General features: G+C 35.7%; 2 protein-coding genes across 2 annotated transcripts; one reads left to right on the top strand and one right to left on the bottom strand.

The window, feature by feature from the left end:
- Positions 1-1,153: 1,153 nt before the first annotated feature.
- On the bottom strand, positions 1,154-11,002 carry LOC132563503 (integral membrane protein 2B-like). The gene is made up of 6 exons (XM_060228262.1): positions 10,845-11,002; positions 8,321-8,479; positions 7,198-7,500; positions 6,318-6,428; positions 5,046-5,199; positions 1,154-4,056 (listed from the first exon to the last, which is right to left on the bottom strand). Exons 1-6 carry the CDS (start codon positions 10,923-10,925, stop codon positions 3,923-3,925), a joined length of 942 nt encoding a protein of 313 aa, XP_060084245.1. The 5' UTR covers positions 10,926-11,002; the 3' UTR covers positions 1,154-3,922.
- A 12,223-nt stretch (positions 11,003-23,225) lies between these two features.
- On the top strand, positions 23,226-24,575 carry LOC132563502 (neuronal acetylcholine receptor subunit alpha-7-like). Its single transcript, XM_060228261.1, has one exon. The coding sequence runs from the start codon at positions 23,226-23,228 to the stop codon at positions 24,573-24,575; it is 1,350 nt and encodes a 449-aa protein (XP_060084244.1).
- The last annotated feature ends 1,509 nt before the right edge of the window (positions 24,576-26,084 follow it).

The following is a 26,084-nucleotide window of genomic DNA, read 5'->3' on the forward strand; positions in this document are numbered from 1 at the left end:
AAAACTTCATTCTTGTATCATTTCATCTCAGGCTCTTTCTGGCAAATATCAGTAACCTTGGTCTTCTGGAAGAGATAATGCTGAAAGTTTTTTTTTTTTTTTACACATTTTTGACCTACTGTGACCTTGAAATTAGATCAAGGTCATTTTAAATAGGAAACTATGTAGTATTTGGTATTTAGGCAAACATAAGATCCCATATGAGATATTCATGTCTACAATCATAAGATCTCCTTTTCTCTCTACCTTATTCTTCTAAGAATCAATCCAGTACAGTACTCCTCAAAATAGTCATGAAATAAACAGTTTTCGTAAAGCATCATATGGCCCTTTCATTCATTAAGAATATCTGATTCTACCAAACTAAGATATTAAAAAGAAATTAAAAATATCGACATATTTTTGGCCCTGTATCTAAGGCCCCTGGTAGGTTATTTACAGTTTTGGTTCATGTTGGTGGTAGGTTTCTGCAAAATTTAAGTGAAATCTGTTCAAGGGGTTTATAAAAGTTGAAAATGTAATGAACGTTAGCAGATGAAAGGGGATAGCAATAGGTCACCGTGAGACATCATTCTTAGGTGACCTAACAAGAGATTTTAGGGGTGATCTTGGCACTCACCATTGTTAAATCTTTATTTATTCAATAGAAGTTGGATCTTTTCCCTTCTTTACTCTCCTCTGTTTTTGCTCTTACTGATACAACATTTGAACATTCCTTTGCAGAAACAACAATAATATTTTACTGCCAAATCAGAGATGGTTGCCTGGCAGCCATTTTTTATCTGATCAGTCCCTCAATCAATCTGGCACAAATAGAGGCATACGAGGAGTTACAAATGAAATCTGAAATAGATCAATCCAGTACATCACAACAAATAGCCATAACAAACTTTATTAGGTAAAATCCAAGACAGCTGACTAAGCATAACCACAGACCAAGGGGAACTTACCTTAGAATTTTGAAAATGGTTCATTCAGGATTTTTCCGAGAAATTGTGATTCTAGACTAAAGCTTGAAGCAAATATGACTGTGTACTGGCCATTTTGTTTTCATATCAGTCCCTATATTGACAATACACAACAATGGATTAAGAAAATTTACACATGAACTTCGGAATGATTTGAACAGCAGACTAAAAATGACTATAAAAGATTGAACAATCAACTTTTATTAAAAGATTTCAATATACAATGTATTAGAATACAAAATGACAATATGATAAATAAGATGTTTAGGAACGACAGAAGAGGAGAGTCTAGAAGGGGAAGAATAACAAAAATGGACAAGAAGGAAAGTACAAAATTCTATCTGAAAGTTCAGGAATCAAATCTTTTTGTTACAAACACAGAACATGTTTTAAAACCCAAACACAGGAAAAATGTTGTGTCATCATGTTCATGCTAAAAATGGTTCCCTACTTCCATTATCTACATTTCTTCATTATCCAGATGCTATATGGTTGTAAAATTATTTTCTACTAGCACAGAATTCTGAACCTCCATTTATAGCACATGTGGAAGTGTCAGTATACAAAATGGCCGTGGAAAAAAAAACAAAACAAAACAAACAAAAACAAACAAAGCGAAACAAAAAATTACATATTGCATTTTGTACTTTCCTTTATGTCCCAAACCAATTGTAATCAACAATGCCATTTCTCTGTCCTTACTAAATAAGCTCTGTCTATATGTAAAAAATCTACATCTTCTGTTTAAGTTGTTCTGCCTGTTCTCCATTATGTACTCTCATACATCTATACCTTCTGTCCTTCGTTAATTAACTCGACCCTCGAATACAATTAAAATTACCTCCCTTATATCAAAAAAGGTCAAAATTATGCCTGATAAATTACAATATGTACAAAAAATATATATCATTGTAAAACTTTTTATTATTGAATAAAATTAATCCCGGTTATCACAAGTCTCTGCACCTTAATCATTCTTCATTCTCAACAATTTTTCCTCCCTCCATTTTCATGTTTTCTGATGTATGCATGTCCTGAAACTTTGTACACAGAGCTCCAATCCCAGAGAAATCAAACTTCTCCCCTATTCTCCAAAGATACAGAAGCCAATGTAATTGTTTCGGAAACAAATACAAGGTGTTCTTTAAACTGATTGAAAACAGCTATGTACGAGTTGAAAATCTACATACTGCAAGTAACATCAACACTGACAATAAACATCGTAGTTGGGGGACGTATACAAATTACAATGACAAACAAATAGCTGTTCATTGAAAAAACATGACTGTACCCCAGCCTTATCATAGTCCTTTCTAACTAGCCTTCCATCATAGGTGAAAGTAGTTTGTGTTTACAATTCCAATTAGAGTGATGATAAAACAAATATTGAAACAACAAAGAGATGTATGATGAAATGTATAAAGAAATGGTAGATTAAAAAACAAATGATACTATGACACAAGTTTATTTTTTTATTTAAACATCGCCCCAACTATGTCTGTTCTGTAATTCAAAGCAAGACATTAAATTCTTTAAAAGATCATTATACTATGTTAATATTTTTTTACATCAAGTTGTGGGGAAAAATGGCAAAGCCCTCAATTTTCAGTCTGAGAGCATGTTGGAAGGGAGACAACTTGCAGAGAAAATACATTTTCCTTGGATATCATGCATGGATACAAAAACGCAGAAAATTTGAAATATAATAACACTTCCATTGCAATGGTCCCACCTGGGAACAACACTTAATGCTAACTCAGCATTGTGATGATACAAACCACCATGCTACACAGGATAGAAAACTACAACAGGCTTTAATATAAATATATATCTCGCTAATGAAGCGTTATCTTATAGATTCCCCTCTACAAGAGTGCTTAACTCAAAAACACATTTATTGTCTTAACAGTTAAAAAAAAGAATAAAATTTTTCATAAAACAAAATTATTTTGATGTATTAATTTTTTTTCTGATATTTCATTAAAATAACAATGAAATCAGCAAGAAATAATATCCTACTGTTAAAACCCTACCTAGAAATTTACACTTAGGTTATAGGTAAGAAATTTCTTCTTCTTCACAAAGGTTTTGTTTGTAACTTCTGTTTTATTTAGTCTTTCAAGCTACACCTTTCCATATTATGTTTTCATAAATGAACAAGAAAGAGAAGATGCAATGTTCAATACTCAAACAATGAAAGTCACCAATCGGCAAAAATCTCAATTAATATTTTAGTACAAGATTTTTTTTCTGATTACTATGTTTAGGCAATAATAGGTCAATATTTCAGTTTAGGCTCAGTATGAAACTTCCATTTTGTACATAGTTCTACGTCTTTGATCCGTTCATCACACTTTTATCTTTGTATTAATTTGAGCAAAACTTGCCTGATTGCAAAAACTGGAAAAAGTTAAAAGAGTGAATGTACGCATATTTCATCTCAATATTACTTTTCATATTTACAGTTTGCACAAGAAGTGCCTAAGATGGTCAAATAAAAAAAAAAAAATACAAATATGACAAGCAAAAACACCTGACGACCTGTACACAAACTCTCATCCACTAACATAAACACTCTTGCACGTGTCTTGTGACTTCTCTGCTAGGATTCTTTGTTAATAATACCACAATGACCAATAACAGACGCCTCTGTACAAGAACGAGTCTAAATACGACACAGCAGGACAAAAGTGTGCTACCGAATACTCCGGTTTGAATCTGAAGTGATCTTTTGCAGTGAAGTTTTTTTTAAGCTGAGTCTCTTGACATCATTCTTGGCTAAATTCATTTACAACCTCCACAGATGGTTGTCCACAACGGCTAAGAAAGGATAGCGCCCTGCTACAAGTGTAGCACACGGTTAAGATTGATCGCTAAATGATGTGATAGTGGCCATTGTCTGGGGGTTATACATACATATATATATATACAGAGTGCTGCTAACACTAACATCTTTAGAAGCTTTTTGCGAAGTCCTGGGTGATATCATACTCTAAGAAGGAGTTGGAGTGATGTTCATAGTAGCCATATTTCTTCTCTTGTATGACCTCTCCAGCACTTCTCTTCACAATCAACCGACTCATCATTTCTGTAATAAGAATGTCAACTTATTATCTTCCCTGGACAGATGTATCCATGTTTTAAGTAAGGTGAAATTTCCTTGTCATACCCCAAGGGTAAAGGGATATCCCCCTCCCTAAACAATAAATTGTGAGATGTCATAACAATTCAGGACGGAAAATTACTTACTCAATAGCAATAAAACTATTAAAGATATCAATTATTGAGAGATGACATTACTATTTCTATCCAGGGTAAGCTGGTAAAATGCCTATCATAGTCTATTTGCTGTTCAGATTGTCTTGTAATAAGCCCATCATAGTCTATTTATTACCTGTTCAGATTGTCTGGTAAAATGCCTATCATAATCTATTTGCTGTACAGATTGTCTGGTAAAATGCCCATCAGTCTATTTGCTGTTCAGATTGTCTGGTAAAATGCCCATCATAGTCTATTACCTGTTCAGATTGTCTGGTAAAATGCCCATCATAGTCTATTTGCTGTACAGATTGTCTGGTAAAATGCCCATCAGTCTATTTGCTGTTCAGATTGTCTTGTAATAAGCCCATCATAGTCTATTACCTGTTCAGATTGTCTGGTAAAATGCCTATCATAATCTATTTGCTGTACAGATTGTCTGGTAAAATGCCCATCAGTCTATTTGCTGTTCAGATTGTCTGGTAAAATGCCCATCATAGTCTATTACCTGTTCAGATTGTCTGGTAAAATGCCTATCATAATCTATTTGCTGTACAGATTGTCTGGTAAAATGCCTATCAGTCTATTTGCTGTTCAGATTGTCTGATAATAAGCCCATCATTGTCTGTTTGCTGTTCAGATTGCCAGGTAATAAGTCAATCATAATATATTTGCTGTTCATATTGTCTGGTAATAAGCCCATCCCTATTTCTGAATCATAGGTATCATGCTGAATCCCTGGGCCAATTTAAGGATAAAAAGTTACTATATATTATAATACACAGTCTTGTTTTAAACTAGACTGTCCATGAGACTTACCATCATCTCCAGCAATCCTCATCAGCTGGAAGGTCTTGTATGTGCTACATTCGTTCACAATGTAGGGTCCCAGACTGGCAATATTCTTCAGAGCAGGGCTCACCACTCTGTACTTCCTCCTGAGTACATTTGCTCGTGGAAGATAGTAACCAGACTGTGGAGTAAACCATTGTTTTTTTTAACCAATCAAAACAATCATCTCATTTCCTTCAGAACTGTTTACAAAAATACATATTATCATATGTCTCCAGGGCTCTCGATCTGCCAGATTTGGTGCCGAATTCCCAATGCAAAATAGTATCTTTTTTCCCCAATTTCGACCCCAAGTTTTCCTAATTCTAAGGAAAACGCCGCTATTTTTCCCAATTCTAAAGGCCCCGGGCCCCAGTCCCAAAATGGAGTGTGAGAGCCATGGTCTCACACATTCTTTGGCAATTTTTAAGCAAAAGACACTGAAGTTTTCCTTTTTCTTCCTAAGAATAGCACATTCCCTAGTTTTTCCTCCCAAGAATAGCACATTTCTATGTTAATCATGCCAAATAGAAAGAAACTTGTATCATAACATGTAATTGTTAGGTTTAAATTTTGATGCAGTTCAAAATATAAAATCAACATCTTGTAAATTCTTTAATTTGAAAAATCCTCCTAAGTATGAAAATTTTACCCCAAAAACATCGCTCTCCCTAAGACAGGAGAGGATATTTAACAGTAGCAGTAGCCTATATCTGAAGTGAATAGAAAAATCAGACTTTGTACCTAGGGTATTCATCTCTCAAATAGATAAATTTTTGAAAGAAATAAAGAATAATGAAAAGGTAGGTCCATAATCATAATCTATTTGGTGGGTTCAGATGTCTCTACTATAACATACTGTATCTCTGGTCTGATGGGAGTCATAAGAAAAATGTACAAGTCCAGCGAGTCAACAACATAAATTTTCCTACTTGTATGACGATCAAAATATCTGTGTATGATATTTTGTAAATGATGGATGTGATGAGGTGTACACATTGTGATCTAGCAACATGCAAAGTTAAGCTTAAATTATTCTTTTATTTCTGGAAGCAAATTTTTAGGACTTAATCGCAAACTCTTGGAATCATGCATCAATACCAAACATTTTCAACTGGTAATACAGAAAAGCCATTTACACCATGAAGTCTCTTGAAAGATGTCCCAATAATCTAGGTCTCATTACCTGATATGGAAATGGTGAAATGGGTATTAGTCTATGACCAATATCACGTATCTGTAGCTAGGGAAAATACTCACGTTGATTTTATTGAGGAGATCAATGAGGTTCCTGGGAGGCGAAACTTCATTTCTGTTAAGGTTCATCACATAGCACACTTTGTCGTGGTAGTCAACAATGGCAGACTTGTTCTAAAAAGCAAAAAATGTGTTTACATCAAATCACACAAGCTCAGGAAATCTGAACCAATCAAAAAAAAAAAAAAAAAAAAATTAACCAAAAAAATTAAAAGGAAAATGAGCAATGAACTGCTCTTTTTGTTGACATTCATGAACTAGCACCTAATGACGAATTTAACTTTATCTAGTATGCAATTATAAGCCCATAAATGCCACACAAAACAGAAATTTTATACCATTTCTTTCAGTCAAATCCAGAAAACCAATTACAAGATTTTGACTAGTTGCAATTCTAAAAGATATTGTGAGGTATCAAAATTCGAGTGAGCAAGTTCAACAGCAAAAGCTGGAGTCCAGGATTCAGATATCAATGTCCCAAAAATCACAAACGAAAGCAGTAACAATACTTAGATATCTACAAGAAAATTAGAAATATAAAACATTACAAACTAGGGTTGTCATGGGTACAAAGTTTTCATTTGGGGTATATGAACCCTAACTTTGAGACCCGACCCGTTTCCCAGGTGTTTGTAACCTCCTTATTACAAACTACAAGTGACACTCTTATTACAAATAGACCTGCTAAGTACATGTCCAACATACAAATTTATGAAGGAATATTGCCTGTTTTTACACTCAAAATAATTATATCATTCTTCCCATTTTCTATCACTCTCTGCAAATCCATTTCTGAGAGTAAACACACTAATATAATTATACATTCTCCCTACACAGTCAACCTTAAATGATAGGGACATATATGTAAATTAGAATTTCTTACCCTTTCAAAGTCATGCAGAATGAGAGACTTGAGTATATCATCAATTTGTGGCATGCTGATACGTTCATAGATATTATCAGTGACCTCAATCTCCTCCTCCATTTTTACTGTGGTGAAGAATGGGCCATGATGATGTTTACGATGTTTACGGTGGTGGTGTTTGCGAGATGGACGCTCATCAGGAACAGTTAGACCGCCATCGTCAATCCTAGGAAGGTTGCTGGTGTCTTGGAACATCTGACTAGTGGGACTCTCCTCGGCTTTCCTCAAAATAAAGGAGCATCGTCCTTTGGCATGTTTAAGCTGGAACAGTTAACTCATGGGTTTAGAGTCATACAAAACTAGTACTGTGTAATAAAAATGAATTAATGTTATTTGTAGCATAACAGTTATTTTTTTTTATAATTGCTATGAAATTGAAATTATTTTTGTTTACAAACCTGGCATAATTTTGACCCAATGGTAACTCTCTTTTGCTTGTTTACAAAAAAAAAGAAAAATTAAGAAAAAAAAAAGAGAAAAAAATACCACCTTGAGAAATATTGGGAGTGCATGGTGAAAAATGTAACAAAATCCCAAATTGGAAACAGAAATTCAGAACACATACCAGGTAGATATTAAAATTTACTCATAATTTATATATATATATATATACAGTATATTTCTGTCTTGTTAAACTTGTATACTTTGATAAAGCAATGCACATCCATCTAAAGCTAGGACTGACTGTCAACAAAATAATGCATAACAGGTCAGCACCCTAAAGACATTTAGACAATTAGATAATGAAACAACTGCTATTTTGGGAATTTAATCCTTGGATTGGGAAAAAAATTAAAGACTTTGCCACTGGGAATGGGCCTATATCTGGCACTAAATTCTGCTTGAAAAAACGTAAAGGCAATAACTATTTCGAGAACGTCAAGCTATCTGAGTCCAAATTGAGAAGATTCAGTGATATTTAAGATCAAATTTGGAAACAAAAGTAAAACCATTTCGCGATTAATTTCCCAGTTGAATATGGATAAACCAGTTTCAATTAGAAAATATTAAGACATAATGGAAATAGCCATCATAATTACTGTCAGTTATAATGCGTATTAGGTTTTCTATATGAGCAAACCTTGTTGGGAGACATGTGGTTCTTGTACAGGTAGTAGCCAGCTGTTGCCCCTGTGGCCAAAACCAGCAATGCAATAAGAATGAGGAACAGATTCAACCATGTTTTCGACCTCTGCTGTCGGACATTCACTTGTACTGGCTCTGCGTTCTCTGCATCAGTCTACAACAGAAACAGATGATCTATATACAGGAGAAGTGGTGATGCAAGTTCAACTATTGACGAAATATTGTGCTGTAATACAGCCAAGTTTACCCGAGGTTTGCTCTATTTTTTTATGTGGTTTAAATAATCATCCAATTTTACGTCCTGAAGAATTACTCTCAAATAGGACCGATATGTTTGATTCCTAGTTTCATATAACACAAGAAAACCCAAAACATACAAAAATGACCTTTTCACATTTAACAATTGGTGGATAAGAAGTATCTACGACTCATGGTATTTCACCTTGCTTAAAATTTCAAAAATGGTTGTCCCAACACTAACAAATATTTTATGACACCAAAGACTAGGTCATAATTCTAATATATAATCAAAAGTTGGATAAATGGATTTCAAAATTGTTTTTGTCTTGATCTGAGTCGCTGAGTTTATGTATTGACTATGATTTATTATTATTTAAAATTAGATGCCAGTGTTTATTTTTTCAACTTGAAATTTGATAGCTGCATTTTTGCTTGGGGATTTCCTAGAAATGGGCAGTGTTTCTTGTACTTACTTATCTGTGATTCTGGGAAAAACATCAAGATCATCTGACACTAAAATACATTAAAATTGAAACTTTCTGAGATATTACCAAATAACCGATTAAATGTTATGTGTTCAAATTAAAATTTATTACAGACATTATAAACTTCCATATATCTATATCTACATTATAATATGTACACTCCATCCAAACCTGGCCATCATACACATATTTTGTAACATGTATTGATAAATTTGGCAAGATGCCAAATTAAAGGTCAAACTGTATGTTGAGTTCACAGTCATTGAATAGACTGATACAAACTTCCTGTACTGGATCCTGTGACACACCGGAATACACATGTTGACAACTAGTTCTATATAATCAGCTAATCGTGACTTATCATATTCATATCATGATGGTGGCTTATCATATTCCTCAAAAACTAAAAATTGTTGATGGGCCATGAGAAGCAGTATCATATTACTTGGCAGCACACCAAATAACATAAGCAGTATATTTAGTTAGCATACAGTGACATTACATTAATAAACTATGAATTATGATTCTAAATGCCTGATGCTGCAGCATATTGATTCAAAGTGGCATATTGTGGAAAATTACATTTTAATAATCATCAGATGTCATGTATATGTGCTGTCTCCATGTTAAATTGTTTGATAATAAATACTGTAGTTACCAAATAAACCTGGTAAGGACTTTTTCCACTCACTTAAAAGAAGGCCTTTATTTACTCAGTTAGGCAAGAAAATTGACAAATTGGAGAAGAAATTTGAAGGAGGAATGAATAATTTCAATTGAGAATGGTACCCATATAAACCCCCATGACCAGGTTCCAAAGTTTTCTTTACTGATTCAGGTTTAATCAGAATCAAACAAACAAGCTAGGCATCTTGTGTAATGAAAATATGACGCTGGGGCATACTCATACTATTTTGATGGATGTCAATTATTGTCATTGAAAAGAAAATCTGTTTCTTTATATCAAAGTGAACTACGCACCTGTTAGTTTGATGTTTCTTTTCAACCAAAAATCAAACAATCCAAAAATGCAAGGTGATTGACAGCTACACTTCAGTAAAATTGGATTACACACAATTTTCATCTGCTATAAACCATACACACTTTCATGTTTGCTCATATGAGGAAGTTTGTGTGACTTTTTTACAGCCATCAGTATAGCTCTGTTATACATTGTATACATGCTTTAATTATATTGTATTTATACTACCCAAACTTTAATATTCAAAGTGAAAGTCATTGTGACATCAACTGTACAACATGTCACATAAAAACAAACAAAGATATGTTAACTTACAAACCATTTTGATATGTAAACCAAAATTAGAAATGTCAACAATAGTGCTTCAAGCATATCCTGATCAATATTAATTATGTTGATTACTAAAACCTTTGTAAACAATACGGTTCTAGTATCAAAAAAGAAGAGGAAACGATGTTGAGAGCTTAACGTACAAGAATGTCCACAAAACTTAAAGTGAAACCATTAAACCTGGCAATCGTTTTGTTTACATAATGTTTAATTTGCATTGCGCAAAAACAAAACAAGGGCAAATTGATTCATATGATTTTCATTTCAAATTAAAATGTAACGTTAAGATAGCATTTGTTAACTCATCAGTAGCTCCCAAGGTTGTTTTCTGCTCCATCATGACACAAATAGGAATATCTTTTATTCGTGAACTGTTTTGTGTACGCCTCCAATAAATATACAAAGGCGATGTTGATAACCCGACATTTTCTTTCCGAATCCCGGAAGAAGACAGCTGTTCAAAAAACAATTGGGAGTCTTACCAATGGGACAGTCAGCACATCTTTCTCTAAAACTTTCTTCTCTTCTTTCTTGTCTTGTGGTATCACTTTGTAGATCGTCATGGTGCCGAGAAATCCAGCAGTCCAGACGATAATTCACTCTTATCAGACTTTTCCAAATTTATTTGATATACGTCACATTTACGGAGAGTCTCGTTTGAATGTACGAGATTTCGTCTGCACCAATCAGCTTTGTTACATTTCGCGGTCTATATATACATATGTTTTCATGTAAATATCACATCGTCCGCTGAAAGGACGAACGGCTGTGAAAGTGAACGTTATCACTGTCCAATGAAATAAATGTAAATAACGTAATTATCACCAAAATGTACGTATTGCCATACAGGGACAATTTGGTACGGTTCACTAGAATGTCGGTAATCTACTTTGAGTGCAGGTTAATAAAAGCAGAGACGTATATGTGTTATATACGTCTTTGATAAAAGTAATGAAAAACATGGTTTTCACACTCCACCATGTGGTATGCTGTTCATTATTTCATACTCAACAATTGACATTTAAAGCAGAAAAGTAATCATTCCAAATGGTTTCAAATGAAGCAAGCAAATCTAAACATAAACATATATACACAAAACACGTACATATCACGCATATGTAAATAATTTGCATGTAAAATTGGACTTTTTTGCAAACTTGATAAATATAATATTTATGTAAACAGAGACGTATATATATGTGTTATATATGTCTCATGTAAATATATAAATTTGATAAAAGTAGTATAAGTGTGTAAATGCACGAATATGTAAGATATTTTTATTCATCTTTTACTGCACGAATCCAGATGTTGAACTATAACAATTGGTTTTTTATGTTTAAATGTTTTTAGTGAATAAACACATGGGCGTCTGTGTTATAGTTGTTGTCATTTTTATTAGGAATTATCAATTTTTCATTAAGGAATCTATGAATTAAATTTTTGAGCTACATTTTCATTTAGTTTATTTATTTTTTTCACTATACATAATCGTTATATTAAAGACACAATAATTGTATTTTGATCCGTGTTATATAAGATTCATTCTTAAGATCATGTCACAAAACAGCTTTTAAAGTTGTCAATTCAGTCGTGATAGTCCAATAACTGCCCTTCCCCCATTTAGAATGCGCAGTATCGCACTCTTTCGTAAGAGTTACTTCCCCTGACACAGAGCTGGACTTCGTAAAGTTTATAAACAAAAACGAAAAACACGAGACAAACCTAACTCGAAATCCGGTTTAAAACTATTACAGATGACCCCATGGAAATGACAACAAATAAATAAACAAATGATGAGTGAGTATTTGCGAGTAATTCGAGTGGAAACAGGAGATTATGACAATATTGAATGCTAACGTTCATAGCTTCGGTAAACTATCAGACAAAGGTGCTATAATAACCAAATTCATCATTTAGTAAAGTGATCTTATATGAAATACACATCTAGCACAGGGGAATATGACATCACAACATCCTCCCGTGAAATACATATCTAGCACAGGGGAATGTGACATCACAACATCCTCCCGTGAAATAAATATCTAGCACAGGGGAATATGACATCACAACATCCTCCCGTGAAATACATATCTAGCACAGGGGAATGTGACATCACAACATCCTCCCGTGAAATAAATATCTAGCACAGGGGAATGTGACATCACAACATCCTCCCGTGAAATACATATCTAGCACAGGGGGATGTGACATCACAACATCCTCCCGTGAAATACATATCTAGCACAGGGGAATGTGACATCACAACATCCTCCCGTGAAATACATATCTAGCACAGGGGAATGTGACATCACAACATCCTCCCGTGAAATACATATCTAGCACAGGTGGAATATCTGAATATGACATCACAACATCCTCCCGTGAAATACATATCTAGCACAGGGGAATGTGACATCACAACATCCTCCCGTGAAATACATATCTAGCACAGGGGGATGTGACATCACAACATCCTCCCGTGAAATACATATCTAGCACAGGGGACTGTGACATCACAACATCCTCCCGTGAAATACATATCTAGCACAGGGGACTGTGGCATCACCTCTCCCTGCCGTGAAATACATATCTAGCACAGAGGACTGTGACACAGGGGGATGTGACATCACAACATCCTCCCGTGAAATACATCTAGCACAGGGGAATGTTCACACTCCCGTGAAATACATATCTAGCACAGAGGACTGTGAAATACACCACTTCACACACTCCCGTGAAATACATATCTAGTACAGGGGAATGTGACATCACAACATCCTCCCGTGAAATACATATCTAGCACAGGGGAATGTGACATCACAACATCCTCCCGTGAAATACATATCTAGCACAGGGGAATGTGACATCACAACATCCTCCCGTGAAATACATATCTAGCACAGGGGACTGTGACATCACTTCACCCTCCCGTAGAATACATATCTAGCACAAGGGAATATGACATCACAACATCCTCCCGTGAAATACATATCTAGTCACAACATCCTCCCGTGAAATACATATCTAGCACAGGGGAATGTGACATCACTAGCACAGGGGACTGTCACATCCTCCCGTGAAATACATATCTAGCACAGGGGACTGTGAAATACATCACAGGGGACTGTGGCACCTCTCCCTGCCGTGAAATACATATCTAGCACAGTGGACTGTGGTATCACCTCTCCCTGCCGTGAAATACATATCTAGCACAGAGGACTGTGACACCACTTCACACTCTCGTTGAATACATATCTCGTATAGGGGACTGTGCCATCACAACATCCTCCCGTGAAATACATATCTAGCACAGGGGAATATGACATCACAACATCCTCCCGTGAAATACATATCTAGCACAGGGGAATATGACATCACAACATCCTCCCGTGAAATACATATCTAGCACAGGGGACTGTGGCATCACCTCTCCCTATCGTGAAATACATATCTAGCACAGTGGACGGTGGTATCACCTCTCCCTACCGTGAAATACATATCTAGCACAGGGGACTGTGACATCACTACATCCTCCCGTGAAATACATATCTAACACATTGGACTGTGACATCACTTCACACTCCAGTGAAATACATATCTAACACAGGGGACTATGACATCACTACACCCTCCCATGAAATACATATCTAGCACAGGGGACTGTGACATCATTTCACCCTCCCGTAAAATACATATCTAGCACAGGGGACTGTGACATCAGTACACACTCTCGTGAAATACATATATAGCACAGGGGACTGTGCCATCGCTACACCCTTCCGTGACAAACATATCCCGCACAGGGAACTTTGCCATCACAACACACTCTCACGGGAAGTACCTATATATTAACAGAATCGTAATTCAATTTCAAATTTGAGGAAACTAGGATAATGTATGAAAAAAGGAACGATTTACACAGATGACACTTGAAAAAGTACCAGGAAAATGAGACCAGATGTTTCGGAAGAGTAAGCATCGTCAGCTTCTACGGCAACACCCGTCATGTAAATCTGGGTAAGTATTCCTGAAAAATTGATATGTTTTTATGACTCAATGAAGAATTCAGAATTTTCCTGTTATAAACCCCGGTTTGATATATATAGATGTACACATGTATATATGTATGAGCCGGAAGTACTGGCTCATTTAGAACACATACTACACGCTTTTAAAGATGACATCCAGACTGACTCTATTGTGTGGCATTATGGCCCTAGTACTGCTGATTCTACAGACAGTATCAGTGGCAACACCCAGCTGGTTACGGGGAGATCTCGAATATGGCTTGTTTGTTGTGTGCGTACCGGGGGAATTTTGCATTCCGTATGGGGACATACCATCATGCAAGTCTTTGTAAACAAAAGCAATGCTAATGTGAATATACATGTGAAAATAAACCACAGCTATTTTACGATTTTACGAAGTGTATTTGTGTATTCATGTAACACACATGTGTCTGAGTGTTATTAGAAATTAAAATCTTGTGTCTCTTGGGTCACAAAGCTGTGTATGTTGCGAATTGAATACTTCCTGGTAGTGTTGTTTCATGTTTTGAATAATGACGTGGAGTCAACATTTTAATCTCTAATCTCTAGAATGCCACCGTCATGCTTTCTTTTCAAACAGAAAAAGCTTAAAAAGAAATGAAATAAATTAATACAGATCTTAAGAACGTTTCTAACATGCAATTGAGCTGAATATTGTATTATAATTTCTGGATATTGCTAGAGAGGAAATAATTGTTTTGTTGTATTTACAGTAATCTATATACAGAGAGTTAACCATGCAATAAGAGCAAAGGTGCAAACGCAATGTCGTGTCGTGAAGCGTGACCATTGACCTAAATAGGTTCACTAAAGCAAATGGCTGCTTCAAATTACACCATCATGCATTTGATATAATGCAGTCAGGCGTTCGTTGAAACTGTGTGTTTGCAATAGCCGATGTAAAAAACAACCTCCATAGTTGTACGGATGTTTTATATATAGATAAATACCTCCTTGGTTTCAGTGTAGTGATTTGGATTAATTTTAAACTATTGGATAGTCGTAAAAGCTTACCCAATGTTCTAGCTATCATTAATAAGATACCTTGGAGCTATTCGTTCTGTCTGGGATGTATTGCAGGAGGGGGTAACGTAATTGCTGCCATCACCACCCTCTAACGGACAATCCAGCGAACGCTACACACGGCTTGGCTCAGAACCATCCTATATATGGATACGATCAAGCCTGAAACTCTGTTTGAGCCTTGACTTTTGGTTAATAATCAACACCTTCAATGACGGGAAATCCGCGAAAATCGTCTGCCGCAATGAAACCTCAAACTTATCCATTTATCACCAAGAAAAAAAATCATATTCTTTGCAAAAGCCACCTGTGCAAAGTGTTTTAACTGTTAAAGTTTCCGTTCAGGCCCATCTCCTGTTTATCCGTAATGATTGAATCTTACATGAAGAGTTGTAGGAATCGTATATCAAATGGAAACGGCTTAAAATTATTTTCATTATATGGTTGATTTTTCAAGCACATAAGGTAGAAAATGGACATTTCTACAACAAACTCAAAGTGATTTTTGCTTTATATCGATGCTCTCAATTGTTACGTCATAATGCAATCTGTGACGTCATTTCATTACCTAAGGTGACGTAACAATAAACTGAATTATACACGTGGAATTCAATGAGACATGTTTACTTATAAACACCTTTTTATAGTTTAAATATATAACAAATATCGGTTGTCTGATATTCCTACAGATATCTGGACTCGCCCTATTGTACTATTCATGATCCTGTTGAAATGAAATGTATTTATTAGGACTTACTTGATGAAAGTGGTACCATTATGCCAATATACATGTATCTATTGAATGAATAAAAGATAATATTAAAATGCTTCATTCTGAAAATGTAATATTGTGCAGACATTTTTGATAAGAAAGAATTTATAATAAGTATCCCGTATTATAGACTGGACCTAAGCCATTTTGATTTTCCTAGTTTCCTTTGCTGAAGAAAGCAATCTCTGAGAAAAACACGCGTAACACATTCGACTTTCACTTAGGCGTTCGGGGTTCGATTCCTGGTACGGACGTGAAAAGGTATGGCGTCATCTACTCGACCACGTGGGTTTTCCCTGGATACTCCGGTTTCCTTCCACAGTAAGGATCCTTGCGCATTTTCTTTCGCGCCAAAAAGAGTGATTAGTATAAACTTAAAAGTTTTTTTCGCAGTTTATATACCTTAAGGAGGTCATCATGTGACATAATATTTAAACCAATAGATGACTACCGTACAGATTATCAAATGACCTATGTATGTTACTATACATGTATCTAATTTAGCACAATCAAATTTTAGCGCATCGCCACTTTTCGATAATTTCGATTAATTCATGCATCAATTAAACTGTTCTAGATAAATTATATAAAAAAGTGACATTTAGCGCAATAAGATCTTAGCACAAAACGTTTGGCGTGAAAAGCGCGAAAATACGTTTACCACTAAAACATGTACATTCAAAGTAATTTCTGGTTAGTGTTTATTAGCAGTTTTCAGTGGAAATTGATCACATGATTTGAAAGTTGGTGTAGATGCAATATTTCAACCAGGTAGTTACCTTGTACTCGACAAAAATTATGTGAATCATTCCCCGTTATTTATGCACATGCGATCTTCAGTTTAGAAAAGTGGCACAATGTTACAATTGAACATTATTATATTATTGTATGTTGTCATACTGTTGTGTTTTACCTCAGATATCAGTTATGTTAGTGATAACACGATGTCTTGAGTCAAAACTTGGGATTGTGCTGGACTGCTATGATTGACAGGATTGCAATCCTGTGTCACATTTCATGCTCCATCTCTTGAACATTATGATATTGTTTATGTTGTAAATATGTTTGAACAAACTGGTTCACTTTTTGTTACCATGTCTGTCATGTTATTCGTCATTTAATAAAATTTCATTTCTGGATATATTGCTTTCTTTCTTGTTATTGATATGTAATATACCCAAAAACATAGCTCAAGTCGTGACTCAATTATATGCTCAAGTCGTGACGCAATTATCAGCTCAAGTCGTGACTCAATTATCAGCTCAAGTCGTGACTCAATTATCAGCTCAAGTCGTGACTCAATTATCAGTTCAAATCGTGACTCAATTATATGCTCAAGTCATGACTCAATTATCACCTCAAGTCGTGATACAATTATATGCTTAAGTCGTGACGCAATTATCAGCTCAAGTCGTGACTCAATTATCAGCTCAAGTCGTGACTCAATTATCAGCTCAAGTCGTGACTCAATTATATGCTCAAGTCGTGACTCAATTATCAGTTCAAAAAAATTGATTTAATTATATGCTTAAGGCGTGACTCAATTATCAGCTCAAGTCTTGACTTAATTATCATCTCAAGTCATGACTCAATTATCAGCTCAAGTCTCGACTCAATTATCAGCTCAAGTCGTGACTCAATTATCAGCTCAAGTCGTGACTCAATTATCGGAAATTTTAACACAAATAACAACACGACCAATTGTTCCTTAATTAAATGATATGTAAATAATTTTGAAGATATAACACATTTCATGGACATGCGTAGTTCTCTCTTTGACCATTGTTTTTATCACCTTTTCAATATTGATCAGAATTCATTCAGTCATAAACGCAAAGTCTCTTGTTAGTCCATTAAATGTTTCTTCTGGTCAGGTGTTCTCAAGTTTCCGGTTGGTTGTCCAAACGATAGGCTCTTAGCATTTCTCTTTATTTACAGGAAAGGACAAAACAACTGGATAATTTTGTCTTTGAATTAGTTTGCAGAGCGTCTGTAGAATTGTTTGATTTTGATGGAACTTTTCCAGAATGTCTGTTCTAATACAATCCGTTTAAGCCGTCGAGGTACTTGATGGTTTAATGATAATGACACGCCCATTATAACAAGTCGTTGATCGACCTAGATGTTACCTTAACACGTGACACTGATGGGTATATGTTTAGATAAATATCATTCTAACACTGCTACTGTTAGTTTTCGTTGTTGACAACGGTCAGTTCCTAACCAATATATCTAGCTTGCAACCAGGTATATGCGTCCAAACTTCTTAAAAGACATTTAGATCAAAATATGCTTTTAAAAAATCAACAAGGATTTTTTCATAACTATTGTTTAAACTAGACATAAATATACTTTATAGATATTTAGAATTTAATAGGGATTATGGGTTTTATTGTCGTCAAAATGATGACATTGGCAACTATTCTGTTTCCTTCTGCGATATAACATCGAAAATGTCACGATGCAATAATCATTAAAATAGATATTACCCATCAGTCAGTCATGACATCTATGAATTTGCTATCACTGTATTTATACAGTCATATATCTTAGTATAAGACTGACAATGAACTGTAGATATTCCTCTCGCTGTTCCAGTATAAAGGTTATGTATCCGCTCGGTCTAGGTATTTACCGATGTAGTTGTTTACCATTGTTGTTTCCCTTTCAAAATAAATAAACAAAATATGTTTCGCTGGACATCATTCATCATTATGTAAAAAATACACACACATAAAGGTAGATTTCACTTTCTGTAGATGGATAAATTCAACCTGGCAACACTCTGTAGATTGATCAAGTCAACCTGGTACATACTCTGTAGATAAAGTTGACCTGACACACACTCTGTAGATAGATAAAGTCAACCTGACACACACTCTGTAGATAGATAAAGTCAACCTGGCACACACTCTGTAGATAGATAAAGACAACCTCGCACACACTCTATAGATAGATAAAGTCAACCTGACACACACTCTGTAGATAGATACAGTCAACGTGGCACACACATTGTTGAGAATGTCAACCTGGCACACACTCTGTAGATAGATAAAGTCAACGTGGCACACACATTGTTGAGAATGTCAACCTGGCACACACTCTGTAGATAGATAAAGTCAGCCTGGCACACACTCTGTAGATAGATACAGTCAACGTGGCACACACTCTGTTGAGAAAGTCAACCTGGCACACACTCTGCACACAGATAGATAAAGTCAACCTGACACACACTCTGTAGATAGATAAAGTTAACCTGACGCCAACTCTGTAGATAGATAAAGTCAATGTGGCACACACTCTGTAGATGGATAAACTAAATGTGACACACACTCCGTAGATAAATGAAGTCAACCTGGCACATACTCTGTAGATAGATAGAGTCAACCTGACACACACTCTGTGGATAGATAAAGTCAACCTGACACACACTCTGTAGATAGATAAAGTCAACCTGGCACACACTCTGTAGATAGATAAAGTCAACCTGGTACATACTCTGTAGATAAAGTCAACATGACACACACTCTGTAGATAGATAAAGTCAACCTGACACACACTCTGTAGATAGATAAAGTCAACCTAACACACGCTCTGTAGATAGATACAGTCAACGTGGCACACACTCTGTTGAGAAAGTCAACCTGGCACACACTCTGTAGATAGATAAAGTCAACCTGGCACACACTCTGTAGATAGATAAAGTCAACCTGACACACACTCTGTAGATAGATAAAGTCAACATGACACACACTCTGTAGATAGATACAGTCAACGTGGCACACACATTGTTGAGAATGTCAACCTGGCACACACTCTGTAGATAGATAAAGTCAACGTGGCACACACATTGTTGAGAATGTCAACCTGGCACACACTCTGTAGATAGATAAAGTCAGCCTGGCACACACTCTGTAGATAGATACAGTCAACGTGGCACACACTCTGTTGAGAAAGTCAACCTGGCACACACTCTGTAGATAGATAAAGTCAACCTGACACACACTCTGTAGATAGATAAAGTTAACCTGACGCCAACTCTGTAGATAGATAAAGTCAATGTGGCACACACTCTGTAGATGGATAAACTAAATGTGACACACACTCCGTAGATAGATACAGTCAACCTGGTACACACTCTGTAGATAGATAAAGTCAACCTGGCACACACTTTGTAGATAGATAAAGTCAACCTGACACACACTCTGTAGATAGATAAAGTCAACCTGGTACACACTCTGTAGATAGATAAAGTCAACATGACACACACTCTGTAGATAGATAAAGTCAACCTGGTACACACTCTGTAGATAGATAAAGTCAACATGACACACACTCTGTAGATTGATAAAGTCAACCTGGTACACACTCTGTAGATAGATAACGTCAACCTGGTACACACTCTGTGGATAGATAAAGTCAACCTGGCACACACTCTGTAGATAGATAAAGTCAACCTGACACACAATCTGTAGATAGATAAAGTCAACATGACACACACTCTGTAGATAGATACAGTCAACGTGGCACACACATTGTTGAAAATGTCAACCTTGCACACACTCTGTAGATAGATAAAGTCAGCCTGGCACACACTCTGTAGATAGATACAGTCAACGTGGCACACACTCTGTTGAGAAAGTCGTCCTGGCACACACTCTGTAGATAGATAAAGTCAACCTGGCACACACTCTGTAGATAGATAAAGTTAACCTGACGCCAACTCTGTAGATAGATAAAGTCAATGTGGCACACACTCTGTAGATGGATAAACTAAATGTGACACACACTCCGTAGATAGATACCGTCAACCTGGCACACACTCTGTAGATAGATAAAGTCAACCTGGCACACACTCTGTAGATAGATAAAGTCAACCTGACACACACTCTGTAGATAGATAAAGTCAACCTGGCACATACTCTGTAGATAGATAAAGTCAACCTGACACACACTCTGTAGATAGATAAAGTCAACCTGACACACACTCTGTAGATAGATAAAGTCAACCTAGTACACACTCTGTAGATAGATAAAGTCAACATGACACACACTCTGTAGATTGATAAAGTCAACCTGGTACACACTCTGTAGATAGATAAAGTCAACCTGGTACACAGATAGATAAAGTCAACCTGGCACACACTCTGTAGATAGATAAAGTCAACATGACACACAATCTGTAGATAGATAAAGTCAACCTGACACACACTCTGTAGATAGATAAAGTCAACCTGACACACACTCTGTAGATAGATAAAGTCAACCTAGTACACACTCTGTAGATAGATAAAGTCAACATGACACACACTCTGTAGATTGATAAAGTCAACCTGGTACACACTCTGTAGATAGATAGAGTCAACCTGGTACACACTCTGTAGATAGATAACGTCAACCTGGTACACACTCTGTGGATAGATAAAGTCAACCTGGCACACACTCTGTAGATAGATAAAGTCAACATGACACACAATCTGTAGATAGATAAAGTCAACATGACACACACTCTGTAGATAGATAAAGTCAACCTGGCGCACACCCTTAATGTTTCCATGTATAGAATTTCCAAACAGATATATAAACATATTAGGTTCTAATGATCTGAGAGTCAAGCATTCCGAAAACTAATTATTTGTATACATAAATATCATTATTATCGCCTAGCAACGGCACAATACATACGGACTTTATACAATTGGATATTGTTGGTACGTTACAAACAGAGAGTCCGTTTAATTGTCAGACCAATGTCCACCAATTTTGATTTAAATAGAAATCGGTAATAATGTTTTTATTTTTTCATAAGAAGTAGTGAAAGAATGACACGAGACAATCAGTTCTGTTCAAGATGTTAGAGATGAAAGAAGTTATGCTACGGTGTTATATATTATGATATACTGGTCAGTGAGATATCTACCAAATATAATATTTATTGTCTAGGGGGAGATAACTCTATTCCGGATATTTTCAGTTGGTTTTATTTTTCGTTTTAGTTTGTACTTAATTCCGGAAATACGTTCAATTTGTTTTTTTTCTCTGTTAGTTTTTGGTGAGAATAAAATGGCAGTTGACGTATTCTGGAAGGCTTGTACTCCTTATTAATAATTTCACAGCGAAGCAGACAACAATGGTTAGTTTTATTCACTTCTCTATCATTAGGAATTGTACACACCTTCACACAAACAGACTTGATCAAACTTCATGAGAATTTGAAAGGAACATTACGACAAGAACATAAGACCAACGTTGATATCAGTTACAGTCGGTTTTTTTTTCATGAAGGAATTAAGGAAGTACAAAGACGAATCTAACTTATTTCTACCCTGATGGATTGTGGGTAGGATTAGCCACACTGCAATAAATTGATGGACACTATTTTAGTACATCATGAGCTTTAACTAAGAGTTCATTGAAAGCATTTTGCACTGCGACATGCAGTACTGCTGACGTGCAAAATGGACCAAAAGAATGCCAGAGGGGAAATGATTAGTATGATAAAATCTTAAACGCAAATCCGACCTATCAAAGTCTTATGTAGATAATATTTTCGTCGCAAGATGGAAAACAGTGGCTGTTTGTTTAATTAGAAAATTTTTAAAAAATGCCTTTAGGCCTTCGTATGATTAGTTCTGACGATAAAATTGTAAATATTAAAAATGCGTCAGGTTAAAATCACTATGACAGTAATATTGTAAAGCCACCAAAGATCGATTAACACCATAATATCATAGAAGAATGTAATGTAGAACGTTTTAAATGTACACAGAAAGTCCATAAGATATATTGACAATAAATTTCAAAACCACCTCTACATTTAGCTAATACAATACAGACAGGTACAGTAAGTAAATAGAGATATTCCACATTATCGTTTGTCAACATCATCTCGTTCATCTCGTTTCCTTTCGAGGGTAGGGTTAAACGTTACAGAGATACAACTCTAAATGTCGATTTAACGCATAGTAGACTTTAAACGAATTACAGTGACATTCCGTTCATTTCAAGTTTCAGAGATGAAAGAAGCTATATCATTGCTCGTGTTCCTAATGTTTCTCATGCTAGGAACTGGCAACGCATCCACCCACAAAGATATGCTAAAACTCCACGAGGACTTGACAAAACATTACAACAAATTTGTGCGGCCATCTTTTAATCAGTCAGAACCAACAATAGTTCATGTCAATTTTAGCCTTCTTTCCATAAAGGAACTAGATGAAATGACCAACAAATTAGCTATAGTTGGTGTTTTCACATTCTCATGGAATGACTTTCAACTCAAATGGAACATCACGGAATATGGATACAGTCATACAACGCTTCTCTCTCAAACGTCCATTTGGAAACCAGACGTTATACAAATGAATCCATATGATGATATTGAACCGCTTGGTTTTGACCGACAACTTGTTCGTGTCGCTTTTAATGGAGATATACAATGGGTCCCTGCAAATGTTTATCAGTCTAGTTGTGCAATCGACGTAACATTTTATCCCTTCGATGTCCAAACTTGTGAAATAATCTTCTCTTCGTCAATGTATCTAGTGTCGGAACTACATTTCGAAAGTAAAAGTAAAGAGTTCGACCTTGCTTATTTCTCCCCAAATGGATTGTGGGAGGTAAAAGACACGGAAATACGTTGTCGGAAAGTCGAACCAATAATTCGTTTAATCCTGAAGCTAAGACGGCGATCGACATTTCACGTTCTAAACACGTTGGTACCTATCAGTGTTATAGGCCTTTTGAATGTTTTGGTATTTCTGCTACCTGCAGATTCCGGAGAACGTATCAGCTTCTCCATCACTGTATTGTTAGCAATGGCTGTTTTTATGAGTATTGTGACAGAAAGTTTACCTAGTACGAGTCAACCAAATATCCCGTTACTGTGTTATTTTCTCACCATAGATCTAGGCGCGAATGTCTTCGTAACGGTGTGTGCCATTCTTGGATTGCGTTTCTATCACAAACCAGACACTCAGAGGGTCCCGAAATGGTTAAAACGTCTAGTCTCGTGTCATCGTTGCCTTCGAAAGACGCATCTATATATAAATAAAGACTCGGTACCTGATAAGCGTCCAGAAAGTATAAATGACTCTTCTCAGGAGGATTTCAAACACGTCTGTTTGAATAAATCTGCGGTGTCGCTGCCAAGCCAAGAAAACTTTACATATGAGATGCAAGATAATCCTGACACTGATAAAAGGAAGGTTCTATCTGCTTCATGTAATGAACCATTTACATACATTACATGGAAACATGTTGCAGAGTTCATGGACATTTTTTTATTCGTGTTGTTTTCGATGATTTTGCTTGTAAAAGACATCGCTGCAGTATTTCTTTTTCTGCAATCACAAGACGATTCTTAGGGTGATAATTTGACATATTTCATCTGTTAAATGTGTTCTTATGATGTCGAGTGCATCGTTGTAAAAATTACGTGTTTTCGCACTTTGCACGTTGTTGGTGAAAGGATATCACTGTCTGGACATAATTTATCAGTAGATATAGCTTTTTATCAATTCACATCTTTGTGCAAATAATGAAGTAATGCTGGCTACGAGAGGTGGAAAATGTTTCAATTGCGAAACTGGCAATTATTTGTAAACACTGTAAATAGCTAACGTGGATCTAAAGTCACAATGTACATCAATTCCAGCTGTTAGGGTTTCTGAGAAACAACGTGATAAGTAGTATACATATAAGGTTTCATAGCTGATTTGACTATTTCGTTTCGTAGGAAATAATATTATAAACCATATCTATAAACAATTATAAAGCGAAATACAAAATATATATCAATCGTTTACGTTTCTACTAATATCAATGAAAGATAAAGTCGATAATTGTTTCTATTGCTATGGAATCGCAAAACGCACCGAATCCAACATCTAAAATAAACGCAAAATAAATCAATAAAGAGATATGATGGTAAATGATTTTTTAAAGAGTTGTAGTTTACACTTTTCTGTTCCAAACCCAGCTAAGCTACCTATATTTATGTTCCCCTTATATCAGTTGTTCTATTTTTTAATAAATTGATACAGTCATTAATATTTTCTCCTTGTAACTTTTATCATTTATTTATTGTTTATTATCTTTCTATCCATTTGCGGGCTAATTATGGATTCATCTCAATAAATTTGACAGAACATAGTTTCGAAACATGAGAAATGCATCATGAAATCTATATCGATAAAAAGGATTTAAATGACATCCGTTTGATCACCCAGGGGCATGTGCTAATTGCATATACACTTTGTGAAACGCTTGTGTCTTCATTGTGGTAATGCCTTTTTATTTTCTAATGTAGGTCAAAGGTACCATCGGAAAGGTCTTGTCACAAAGAACACACACGCCAAATATGAAAGCCCTACCTCTTACAGTACAACAGTGACCAATGTTCATTTTGTTTAAAATGTAGGACAAAGGCCATGGTCAAGGTCACATGGGGAAAAAAAGTCGTACCATCGGAAAGTCTTGTCACAAGGAACACGCGCCAGATATGAAAGTCCTTACGGGGCAATAGTGATAGCCAATGTTAAGTTCTTTCAAATGTAGGTCACTGATCATGGTCAAGGTCACACGGTAAAAAAAGTTCGTACAACCGGAAATGTCTTGTCATAAGGAACATACATGTCAAAAATGAAAGCCCTACCTCATATATCGCAATCGTTATTGACAAGGTTAAAGTTGACAACAGCCATAAGGCAGCACAAAAACAATACGCCCCTGATCCTTCGATCCCAGGATATAAAAACATAAATGCATAACAATAGAACATAGGTGGCTACTACCGCTATTACATTAGCAAGTTGTGTGAATGTGTGAATAGTGAAAAAGATATAAACAGTGCTTAGTCAATTCGTCTGTAGTAT

This window comes from Ylistrum balloti, unplaced genomic scaffold (genome assembly GCF_031769215.1).
Source record: "Ylistrum balloti isolate Yb309-2 unplaced genomic scaffold, AGI_CSIRO_Ybal_v1 Utg371750, whole genome shotgun sequence".
Lineage (NCBI taxonomy): Eukaryota > Metazoa > Mollusca > Bivalvia > Pectinida > Pectinidae > Ylistrum > Ylistrum balloti.

Bases quoted from the DNA above. Each gene is read 5' to 3' on its own strand.
- LOC132563503 (XM_060228262.1), bottom strand. From the start codon at position 10,925: ATGACGATCTACAAAGTGATACCACAAGACAAGAAAGAAGAGAAGAAA. The intron at 6,429-7,197 runs GTAAGAAATTCT...TTTGCTTTTTAG, and splicing joins TTCTGCATGACTTTGAAAGG to AACAAGTCTGCCATTGTTGA. The intron at 5,200-6,317 runs GTGAGTATTTTC...TTTACTCCACAG, and splicing joins ATCTCCTCAATAAAATCAAC to TCTGGTTACTATCTTCCACG.
- LOC132563502 (XM_060228261.1), top strand. From the start codon at position 23,226: ATGAAAGAAGCTATATCATTGCTCGTGTTCCTAATGTTTCTCATGCTA.